General features: G+C 33.8%; 1 protein-coding gene across 1 annotated transcript in view; it reads right to left on the minus strand.

The window, feature by feature from the left end:
* Positions 1–618: 618 nt before the first annotated feature.
* AGMO (alkylglycerol monooxygenase) overlaps positions 619–13,195 on the minus strand; it is a 196,456-nt gene continuing 183,879 nt past the window's right edge. Inside the window, exons 11-13 of the mRNA XM_047754393.1 lie at positions 12,070–12,152; positions 3,868–3,973; positions 619–774 (exon numbers count right to left, since the gene is read on the minus strand). Of these exons, the coding sequence (XP_047610349.1) occupies positions 619–774; positions 3,868–3,973; positions 12,070–12,152 (345 nt within the window). The remainder of the gene's footprint in view (positions 775–3,867; positions 3,974–12,069; positions 12,153–13,195) is intronic.

The raw sequence follows: 13,195 nt of genomic DNA on the forward strand, positions 1-13,195 counted from the left end.
TTGGAAACTCAACGGTTAATAATAATAATATTTTAATAATGATAATAGTAATGATAGTAATTTGAATAATAACTAATATGTATCAAGTACTTTCTATAGTCTTCATTTGTGTTATTTAATGTTTCCACCAAGCCACATGGAGCAGATATCATTATTACACTATTTTAAGGAAATATTTTAGTGGCAAACCACAGGCAGTATCTTCTCTTAAAGAACTGTCCACATGAGTGCCTTTCTGGAAAGACAAGGTAAATATCTTGAAAGATTTTGCCATGGTCCTCCCTACCTTGAATCAACTAAAGATAATTCAGAGATAAATTATTCAAACTATTACCCTTTTCAGAACACTTTGCAGTTAAATCGATAAGACCTTTTTATTGTAACTCTTCACATTTTTCAGAGTGTGCTTTTGCTGTACTGCATTTGAAATTTCACCTAGAACCCTTGAGATAAATGAGTACTTTTATCAATACATGGAAAAAGTGTTGCTAAGTGATCAGTGCTATGGTGTGAGACTGCCTGAGTTGTATCCTGACTTCCTGGCATATTGCCTATGAGAATTCAAACAAGTCCTTTAACCTGTTACTTAATCTTCAGTTATAAAAATAATAATAGTTACTACCCCATGAGTCTGATATGAGGACTAAATGGAACGATGCGGTAAGTCTTCTCGAACATGGTATGAGCTCCATGCGTATTAGCTTTCATTAAACCTATTTTACAGGTGAACGACCTGAGACACAGAGTCCAATGTCCAATAAAGTAAGTGTCAGGCTAGGAATTCATAACCATAACTTTAAGCTTAACATTGTTGCTCCTTCCCAATCTCCACGTCAGTTATTCTCAAACTTGACTTTTGGATCTCGTGGCAAGCCAAAGAATTATCGCAAATAGTCCTTAAGTTCATATGAAACAATAATAACACCTAATGTTTATTAAGCATGTCTTATGTGTTAAGCACAGTAGTAAATGTCTTATATAGATTATATTGTTTAATTCTCAAAACCCTATTTGATAAACATTGTTACTTTATCCTTTTACAGATGAAGAAGTTAAGGCCAAGAATATTTAGGTTATCAAGTAACTGCCCAAGGACACATGGCTAGTAAGTTCCTGAGCCAGGGATCAAATTCAGACAACGTGCCTTCAAAGTATAAGCCTTAACATTCACTTTTACCTACTGACCAAATAAACAGACAGCATTTCCACTCTAGAGCTCATCATACTCAAAAGTTGAACACACTTCCATGCCCTTCACTAGCCCATCATCAAAAACTCCAAATGCAATGCTTTTATAGTCATACATTTTCATATGTTAACACCATGGACAACTGAAAGAATCTACATTCTCTCTTTGCTTCTGGGACATTTAAGGTAAACTACCACAACAAACCCAAGAGTAGGTTCATTAAATGGAATTACTTTCTTTCATCCCTACAATTAAAATATCTTTACTCACGTAGAATATGAGAATGTCATTTTAAGGGGCTTTTTTTTGGTTTGTACCTTTCTAAACTTCATTATATATGTATAATTTATGCTTCTTTATTTTGCTTTTAGGTTGTAATCTCAAGAAATAAAGTGTATCTACGCATATAAACTTTATATAATGCCTATTTAAATGTAGTATATATTATATTAGATGATGTCCAATATCATGAGTCTAAGATTTAATGCTTCATTTCAATTTAAATTTTTAAAAAATAGGAAATATATTTACATGGTTCAGAAATTTGAAGATACAAAAAAATTAGTTTAATAAAGAATCGTTCTCCTATTCCTTTCTTCTAGCCACACAATTCACTATCCCACAGGCAACTATATGTTAGGTTTTCGTTTATATTTCCAGATATATTTACATACACATAAAACATTTATACATTAAATGCATATAACCCCCTTCCACATTTTTATACATACATACCTTGTATGGTAGCATACTTGACATATTTCAGACTCTCCTGTACTATTTTTTATCCTCTCTCAATCCATTTAATATATACATATACAAATAAGCAAGCTAAAATACAAATGTATATTTTTTCATTTTTTTTAGGTCCACTCTTGCAGCATACACAAGTTCTAAGGCTAGGGGGTCAAATTGGAGCTACAGGTGCTGGCCTATGCCACAGCCACCACAATGCCAGATCCTAGCTGCATCTGCAACCTACACAGAAGTTCATGGCATCGCCGGATCCGTCAAACCACTGAGCGAGGCCAGGGATCAAAATACACCCTCATGGATACGAGCTGGGTTCTTAATCCCAAGCCACAACGGGAACACCCATATATGTATTTTTTTTTTAATAAATGCTCCATATTGGTACTAAAGATGTTCCCATTTCCGTTTATAAATGCATATTTTGCTTTACGACTGAACCATAATTTTTAAGTAGTTTTATATTAATAATCATTAGGTTGTTTTCAGTCATACCATTACCAAGGACTGATTTTTCACATACATTAATTCATACACATGTGAACATATCATTTGCATAGCATTAATTCCTAGGATTGAAATGCCGGATAGCAAGGCATGAGTATTTTTAATAGATAGATATCACTACCTTCCAAAGACTCTGACCCAACTTATAATCATCACTCAATTATGAAAGCATCTATTTCAGTTTTTCTATTAATGCTGGGGAGAATGTTAGCATTTATGTTTCATTTTTTTTTTTGGCTTTTTGGGGCCACACTCGTGGCATATGGAGGTTCCCAGGCTAGAGGTATAATCAGAGATGTAGCCACCGGCCTACACCACAGCCACAGCAACACCAGATCTGAGCCACATCTGCGACCTACACCATAGCTCACGGCAATGCCGGATCCTTAACCCACTGAGTGAGGCCAGGGATTGAACCCACAACCTCATGGTTCCTAGTCGGATTTGTTTCCACTGCACCACAACAGGAACTCCTATGTTTCATGGTTAAATAAAGTTATGCAAGGCACATTCCAGGGATACTGTCAGGTTGCTCAGCACCAAAGTTAAACAATATAACAATTTAAAAGAACAGGAGTTCCTGTCGTGGCTTAACAGTAACGAACCAGACTAGTATCCATGAGGATGTGGGTTTGGTTCTGGCCTCGCTCAGTGGGTTAAGGGGCCAATTTTGCTGTGAGCTGTGGTGTAGGTTGTAGATGCACCTCAGATCCTGAGTTGCTGTGGCTGTGGTGTATACTGGCAGCTACAGCTCTGATTTGACCCCTAGCCCAGGTACCTACACATGCTGCGGTGCAGCCCTAAAAAAGAAAAGAAAAAAAAGAATAAAACTGGTCCATTAAAACATTAATGATAGGAATAATATTTTTTCACAGTTATCTAAGATTTGAAGTCATAAATATGTATCCAAAAGTTCAATGTAGTTCTTGGAAGATAACTTTTAATCCTGACAGAGGGTCAAACTAAACATATTTTTCAGGTGTAGAAAAATCTCAATAACTTTAATGGTCTTATTTTTATGGAATTATTAACTATTACAGGCAACTGAAAAAACATCTTAATCACAATTTTCACTTTAACAACCTAAAAAGAAAATTTTCAAATGGCAGAGTCACTGCCAAGAACTTTTTGTAAACTCACTTCTACCACTTGTCAACAAACAACTATGTGGTTTAATTTCTTTATAAATATCATGCAATGCAATTTGTCCAAGACTTCATAGTATCAACCTAAATTTAGGGACCAAAAAACTGAGACTCAACAATATTAACTAGCTCAGGGTGACACAGCAAATTAAGTACTGGTAAGTAAGTAAATGGGTAAAAATTTCCCACAAGTAGAAAGAAACATTGCTGAATGAATGAATGAAATATGCAGCAGACATATAACCCAGCTATAGCTACTTAAAGCAAATGTCTTACCTCAAAAGTAAATGACAAAGAAGGGATGAAAGGTTTGAGATGACCAAATCTACACAGCATTAGGAACAGCAAGCATCGGAAAGTTTCCAGAACAGCTGCCTTAGGTCTGAAATAAAATGTCATTTACATGCATTAGCTTTAAATATGCTCTTTATTGTCTGTTATAATTAATACATTGAAACACATGTTATTTTAATTTTAAGGAAACATATAGCATTTTAACATTTTAGAAGGAACTAAGACACAATGCACTTTTTTAAAGAAATCTCATCTTTATCAATATATTGATTCGTTTGCATATTGATGAATTCGGAAGAAACATTTTCAACTAAGAAATAAAATATGAGAAAACCAAGTTTCTACAGTTTAAAGACTTGACTCCCCTCACTCACCTAATACTTCCATACTTTATGCATTTAATAAACGATCGCTTAGGAGGAATGATTTAATTACTCTAAAACAATGAGCCCTTGAATTATGAAATATAAGGAACATGATGTATAATTAATCCTTACATGACAGAGAGTATAAATGCAGATCCTTGTTAATTATTTTGTGATGAATATTTTCTTTATGTATAGTATTCTTGAAATTCAAACTCTAGCATACATAAAATATGTATATGTACTTAAAAGAGGTGATGGTCACACACAGGTATTTATTAATTGCCTTATACTAACTGTAATGAACAGCTACTTTATCAGATTAAAATAAACTTATAGTCAACCAACATTTATTGTATAACTAAATATTTTCATAAAATACATAATATTTTATAGGTGAATATTCAATAAAATATTATTGAATTAATCCCATTAACATAAAGCTATATTTTACTTAGCTAATTTAGAATACAGAGTAAAGAAAAAGGTGAAAAAATTAAGATACTGTATTTATCAAGCTTAAATAAATCTTCTGCCATCAATTATGACACATTTCTATAAAATTGAAGATTACAACATTTTTGTACAAAAAAAGACAACACATCTTTATGAGTAATTTAAACTCAATTACAACAGTGTACCAGCTAATGATTTATTTGCATCCAAGTAATGTGATTTTTGTGTATATGAAAAAAATAAGAATTTTTTCCCTGGTAAAATAATCGATCATTACTGGAAACTGTCTTTTAAACTGATATTTAGATTGATATCTGTGTGATTTTCAATGATTAAACATATAATAAAATTTCTGTTTATTTTCATTAAATCTGTGTATAGTTCATTTCTTAACTCCTTATATTGTGAAATAAAGCAAACAGAGAGAACACAAAATAGATATACACAGTTCAAAGATTTTCAACAAATAAACAACCAAATAACCACCACTCAGTATCATCACCCCCAAAGACATCTCACCTACTCAATACTTTTAAGAATTACAATCTGGTAGTTTATTATTTATGGTTATCATACCCTTTCTTGGCCTTTTTTATTTATATTTTTACTGCATTAGAACAAATTCCTAAAAACTATTCTTTATGTTTTTAACTTTTATGAAATGGAATTATACTGTGTTTATTTTTTTTGTATTTATCATCCTTCAATCAGTGTTGCTAGTGAGATACATCTAAAATGCTGCATGTAGCATCAATTCATTCTTCACTCTTGCATAGTATTCCATTGTGTAAAGAGACCAACATCCATGTATCCATTCAGCTCCTGAAGAACATTCTGATTATTGGCAGCATTTGTGTATCATGAACAATGTTTTCTGAACATTCTTTCACATGGTTTGGGTTATATTGGTTAGTATGTAACTGGGAATAAATGGTTGGGTTATAGGTTATGTACATGTGTCCAAATTTAGTAAAATTCTCAAATAGATTTTCAAATCAAGTATCACAGTAGAAATTGTCTTCTTCAGGGTGTAAGCATTCAAACAACTGGTATTGACAATTCTTTTAATTTTGGCTATTTGTGATATAAGGACTTTATTGCCTATAAAAATTTGTAAATAGCACTTCCAACCTGAAAATTTTATTCTGTATTGCCTTATTTAGAGTTAATTTTTGAATAACTGCCTTTCATAATATTATTATAATCAATTATATCTATATGAGTAGGGATTTCTGTAGACCATTTAAGCTTTTTACCTACTCCAAAGTTATAGAGATATGTTACCATGCTATCTGCTGGAATCTGTATTGGCTCTCCTCTCACTTTTAAATCTACAGTCCCCCCGAACCCAGAATTATTAATTTTTTATGGTATGAAATATTTGTCAAGTTTATTTTTCTTATTCCTATGTGGAAATCCAATTTGTCCAGGACCATTTATTGAAAAGACATCCTTTTCCCTTAGCTCTGCAGGAATACCTTTGTTACAAATCAAGTTTCTATACATGCATAGGTCTGTTTCTAGGTTCTCTGTTCTAATCTTTGTACTAATAAAACATGTCTAATTACTGTAGCTTTATAGTAAATCTTGATAGCTGGTAGTGCAGCTCCTGTCATACTTTTTAATCTCAGGATTGTGTTGGCTATTACTGGGCCTGTGCATTTCATACACATGTATTTTAGAAAGAATCTGTCAAATTCCACAAAGAATAAGGCTTTAAGAGGTATAAACTATTATGTATAAAATAAGTTACAAGGATATGTTGTACAACACAGGGAATATAGCCAATATTTTATAATACCTATAAATGAAGTATAAGCTTTTGAAATTGTGAATTACTGTACTATACACTAATAACTTTTTTTTTTCTTTTTTCTTTTAAGGCCCACACCTATGGAATATGGAAGCTCCCAGGCTAGAAGTCAAATAGAAGCTGCAAGATCAGGCCTATGCCAGATCCGAGCCATGTCTGTGACCTATGCCACAGCTCTCAGCAATGCCAGATTCTTAACCCATTGAGCAACATCAGAGATTAAACCCATATCCTCATGAATATTAATCAGATTCTTAACCCACTGAACCACAATGTAAACTCCTAAGCTTATTTAATATTGTACATCAACCATCCATCAATTTAAAAATATTTAGAACACTCTCCCTTTTTCTCTTGATGAGTCTGGCTAAAGCTTTATCAATTTTGCTGATCTTTTCAAAGAACCAACTTTTGTTTCATTGATCATCTCTATCGTTTTCTTTGTCTCTATTTCATTTACCTATGCTCTGATCTTTATGATTTCTTCTACTAATTTTGGGCTTTGTCTGTTCTTCCTTCTCTAGATCTCTTAGATGTAAGGTTTGGTTGTTTACTTGAGATTTTCCTTATTTCCTGAGATAAGATTGTATTGCTATAAACTTTCCTCTCAGAACTGCTTTTGCTGTGTCCCATAGATTGTGGATTGTCGTATCTTCACTGTCATTTGTCTCTAAATATCAAAAAGATACATGCTATGGAATTCCCATTGTAGCTCAGCAGTAAAGAACCTGACTAGTTTAACCATGAGGATGTGGGTTCAATCCTTGGCCTTGCTCATCATTGCTGTGGTGTAGGCTGACAGCAATAGCTCCAATTTGACCCCTAGCCAGGGAACTTCCATATGCTACATGTGCAGCACTAAAAAGCAAAAAAACAAACAAACAAACAAAAAACATGCTATATATGTTCATTGAGGCACTATTCACAATAGCCAAGACATGGAAGCAACCTAAATAACCATCAGTGGACATATGGATTAAGAAGATGTGGTACATATATACAATGGAATACTACTCAGCCATAAAAAGAACAAAATAATGCCACATGCAGCAACATGGGTGTAACTAGTGATTCTCATACTAAGTGAAATAACTCAGAAAGAGAAAAATAAATATCATATGATATCACTTACATGTGGAATATAAAATTTGGAACAAATGAACCTACCTACAAAACAGAGACAGACTCAGACTTGCGGTTGCCAAGGTGGAGGAGGGAGGAAGAGGGATGGATAGGGAGTTTGGGGTTGGTAGACACAAACTATTACATTTAGATTGGATAAGCAATGATGTCCTACTGTACAGCTCAAGGAACTATATCTAATATCTTGGGATATAACATGATGGAAAATAGTATAAGATAAAGAGTGTGTGTATGTATGACTGTGTCATGTTACACAGCAGAAGTTGACACAATACTGTAAATCAACTATACTCTAATAAAAATAACAAGCAATATTTGAAACAACAAAAAATGTTTAAAGAAATGAAAAAAGGAGAAAACTTTTACAATTTTAATTCAAATGCACTGAATATGTAAATCAAGTACTGTGATTATAATCTTTATAATATTGAATATATATATACAATCTATGAATATAGTTATCTTTCCATTTTTAAAATTATTTATTTTTCATAATACTTCTATAGTTTTATAGTGTGTTTTAGAGATCTTGTACTCATTTTTTTTTTAGGATTGGTTTTTCTTGGTATTTGATTTTTTTTTCTTTTTTTGCAGTTAGGGCCAATGTGTAGCATATGAAAGTTCCCAGGCTAGGGGTAAAATTGTAGCTGCAGCTGCCAGACTACACCACAGTCACAGCAATGTGAGATCCAAACCACATCTGTGAACTATACCACAGCTCACAGCAATGTTGTATTCTTAACCCACTGAATGATGCCAGGGTTTGAACCTGCATCTTCATGGATAATAGTTGAGTTTGTTACCACTTACTTAATCACAAAGGGAACTCTGATTATTTGATGCTATTGCATATAGTTTTTGTTTGTTTGTTTGTTTTTTGCTTTTTTAGTGCGGCACCTGTGGCATATGGAAGTTCCTAGGCTAGGGGTCAAATTGGAGCTACAGCTGCCAGCCTACACCACAACCACAGCAATGTGGGATCCAAGCTGCCTTTGCAATCTACACCATGGCTCACGGCAATGTTGGATCCTTAATCTGCTGACTGAGGCCAGGGATGGAACCCACATCCTCATGGATACTAGCTGGGTTCATTACTGCTGAGCCATGACGAGAACTCCCAGTTGCATATGATTTTATATTTGCCATCATATAAAAATGTAGTGACCCATTTCTTGAAAATTTTTCTTAAATTCATCCATTAATTTAAATAATTTCTGTATAGATTCTTCAGATTTTCTAGTTTACTGACTATACTTTTAATCAATATAAATATTCTGATTAATTTATCAATTTCTTGAAAATCTTTATGCCTTTTCTTCCTTTTTCTTCCTCCACTGACAGTTTCCAGAGTACTGTTAAACAATAAGCATATCTAGATGGTTCTCAATTTCAAAGGGAATATTTTCAACGTTTCACTATCAAATGCTAAGCTTGCTGTAGAAGTTTGTATAAATAGTTTTTACTTACATTTTGCTGAATATAGAATTATAGTTTAGTATTAATTTTTTTGCAGTAGTTTTAGAATATCATTTTATTCTCTCATGGCTTCTTTTGTACTGGTTTAGAATGACATACCTATATCTCAGAATGAGTTCCTAAACAAGGCCAGAGGCAGTTGAGAGTTTTATATAAATATACACAATAAGAATGATTTAATGTATCATAGGATATATTGTGTTAAAAAATCAATAGCTTATTTATTTGGTCCATAAATCTGCATCTACGGGGACAAAAAATATTTTCACTAAAAAATGAAATTACAGAGTTCCCATCATGGCTCAGTAGTTAACGAATCCAACTAGGAGCGATGAGGTTGTGGATTCAATCCCTGGCTCAGTGGGTTAAGGATCCGGTGTTGCCGTGAGCTATGGTGTAGGTCACAGACGCAGCTCAGATCCTGAGTTGCTGTGGCTGTGACGTAGGCTGGTAGCTACAGCTCTAATTCAACCCCTAGCCTGGGAACCTTCATATTCCGTGGGAGAGACCCTAGAAAAGGCAAAAAGACAAAAAAAAAATGAAATTACATGGGAGTTCCCATTGTGGTGCAACAGAAACAAATCTAGCTAGTATCCATGAGGACGTGAGTTCAATCCCTGGTCTCACTCAGGGATTTGTCATTGCTGTGAGCTGTGGTGCAGGATGTGACTCAGATCCCATATTGCTGTGACTGTGGCACAGGCTGGCATCTGTAGGTCTGATTCCACCCCTAGCTTGGGAATTTCCATATGCCGCAGATGTGGCCCTAAAAAGCTAAAAGAAAGAAAGGAAGGAAGGAAGGAAGGAAGGAAGGAGGGAAGGAAGGAAGGAAGGAAGGAATAAAGAAAGAAAGGAAAGAAAGAAAGAAAGAAATTACACTACTGTTATTGACTAGTTGCTAATTTTAGTGAGTGTATGCAACCAACATTATTGTGGCCTTTAAAATGTAATCCTGATTGCTTGGATCCATGTAATTATTTCAGATCACCTTGCGAGTCAGTTTTTCATTTCCCCCTTTTATGGCTCAGTATGTACTTTATTTCTAGTGTATAAAAGTAGGGATGGAAAGCCAAACAAAATTAATGCTAAAATAAACACATTTTTTAAACTATTGAAGGAAATACATTTAAAATTCTATACATTGTTTACATAGGAGTGTGTGAAATGTGCCAAATGCATCATTCTTTTCTAAATGCTTAGAGAGAATGCATATTGTACACAGTTCCATTAACCATTGGACTTGGATTTTGGTGAAATTACAGAATCTATGATATTCCAGAACGCATATTAAGCATTTCTTAGGAAAGTGACATAATATTCAATATAAAGTAAATATATCTTTACTGAACTTTTGTATTTAAAATTTCCTAAAAGTAATTTGGTTATCGGTTACCTACTTGAAAAACAATTATATTACAACAATGGTGAGATTTCAAGAATGACTGAGCTTTTTTTTTTTCATATTTCTTGGGTTTGTGTTCTGATCTTTCTCTTACTGTGCTTTGATCTGACAACCTATAAAACGGATTTTATAGTAATTATTACCTTAAAGTGTTATAAGACAATATAATATTCCATGTACATATTAAGTACATAAATATTGATATTAGAATACTCATGATTTATAAATACTAAGCAATAAAAAATGGGTATTCTTTGGTATACCTTCTGACACAAAGGCAATTTAAAATCATTCAAGTGAATGTATTTTCTGGCCAGAGAAGTGTTCAAAGCAAGATTAATTAAATACTATTCTGTGTGAGGGTAAGGACATAAACTCTAAATATACAGTTAGCCTTCAACATCCATGGGTGCTGCATCTGGGATTCAATCAAACTCAGATGAAAAAATATTTTTAAAATATTCCAGAAAGTCCTCAAAACCAAAACTTGAATTTACCACTGCCAGAAACTGTCTAACAGTGTTTATGTTCTATTTACAACTATTTACATAGCACTTAAATTGTATTAAATATTTTAAGTAATTTAGAGATGATTTAAAGTTAATGGGAGGGTATGCATATGTTTTGTGCAAATACTATGCCATCTTATAAAAGAGACTTGAGCATCTATGGATTTTGGTATATGGGGTGGGGGCCTGGGTTCTGTAATCAATCTCCTGCCGATGTCAAGAGACCAATGTGTATACATTTGGGCATATATTATGGACTATTTAATGGCAAAGGAAAAATACTCAATATGTCTTATAATGTTATTAAGCACTCATAGTTACAGTCTATGATTTGTTGAATTAATAATTATATTTTAGGGGTTTTATTAACATACTTGAAAAACTGAAATTTCATTTAAAGGCTTAAATTTAAAATTGACCCTCGACTTAAAATCAGACAAACCACTGCTCTGTCTCATTTGAAATGAAAGTGTGAATATGCAGTTTCAACTTTGTTTATTTTTAAGTTTCATGTATTTATTTTTTTTCTGTTCAGTTGGTCTCAGGGTATGTGGAAGTTTCTGGGCCAGGGATTGAATGAATGCCATAGCAGTGACAACACCAGACTTAACCCATTGCACTGCCTGGGAACTTGTTCAACTTTCTGTTTACTTTTCTTCTTTTTTTTTTTTTTGTCTTTTTAGGGCCACACAGGTGGCATATGGAGGTTCCCAGGCTAGGGGTCTAATCAGAGCTACAGCTGCTGGCCTACACCACAGCCACAGTAACACCAGATCTGAGCCACATCCGTGACCTATGCCATAGCTCACGATAACGCCAGATCCTTAACCCACTGGGCGAGGCCAGGGATTGATTCGGCAACCTCATGGTTCCTAGTAAGATTCCTTTCCGCTGCGCCACGATGGGAACTCCACAACTTTATTTTTTTAATAACAATTATTTTCTGAACATCAAAATTTTACATGTATCCTTAGAATTACATTGTAAAGTTGTACAAAATAAAATAATTTTACTTCTTACTTTTGATCCAGAAGAAATCCAATGGAGGTCAAGGTCAGGATAAGGAAGCAAACCCTCAGAAGGAGTGTGACCTGTGATAATGCCTGTCAAACAAACACAGACCAATGGCCCCTTAGGATGATGAGTCAAGGGTTTCCGTGAGCTGTGGTGTAGGTCACAGATGTGGCTGGAATCCCATGTTGCTATGGCTGTGGTGTAGACCGGCATCTGTAGCTCCGATTTGACCCCTAGACTGGGAACTTCCTTTTGCCACAGGTATGGCCTCAATTTTATTTTATATGACATGATTTGTTACCGACATTTTCAAGAAGGCTGAATATGCAGAAAATATTTTGGTTTTCCTAATGTCATTTAGTTATCTCACTGGACACATGGAGAATAAAGTAGACAATGCTACACTGATATTTTGCTTACAGTGTTTTTTTGTGATAATTCTCCCTTAAAGTTTTGACTCTCATAATTCTTTGAAACCCTGTGCTGCCATGTATGGAGAAATCACACTTTTATGAATAAATACCACATTCCAATGGTTATTTTTAATATTACCAATTCTTTGTGGTTTCAAATCCAAAGATGTCTTTAATACAGATGATATTTAAAGGAGAATGTGTTTATGAGGGCAAACACATATATGAAAGAGATTGCATGCATCACTTACACTTGTATTTGATGAAATCTATATGTTCCTACCTAGATGTCAAAGGTCCTTTTTTGAGTTAGTAACAAAAACCACTTATTTCTATGTCATAATTATAAATTAATTATGCATTTTGTTTATGTGACAATTTAATGATACTGTCTATTGAGTAACTTTTTTTATATCTTCCATGCTATATGCTTCAAACATGTTAATTCTTATTATATTCCCAACATATTTGCAAAATAGGTATCATTATATATGCTTCATATGTGAAAAAACAAAGTGAGATCAAGGATTAAGTAATTTTTCCATTATCACACAGAAATAAATGATGCCTCTGAAATTCAAAACAGGCCTACTTAACCCCAAAGTGTGACAATGGTAGACCATGTTTGAGCTCCAATCATAAGGGAGAGATCTACACTGAAGTTACATAGCTCCTGTTAGGCATAGATGATTACTCCTTCAGACTGAGAGTCGATCAGT

This window comes from Phacochoerus africanus, chromosome 11 (genome assembly GCF_016906955.1).
Source record: "Phacochoerus africanus isolate WHEZ1 chromosome 11, ROS_Pafr_v1, whole genome shotgun sequence".
Lineage (NCBI taxonomy): Eukaryota > Metazoa > Chordata > Mammalia > Artiodactyla > Suidae > Phacochoerus > Phacochoerus africanus.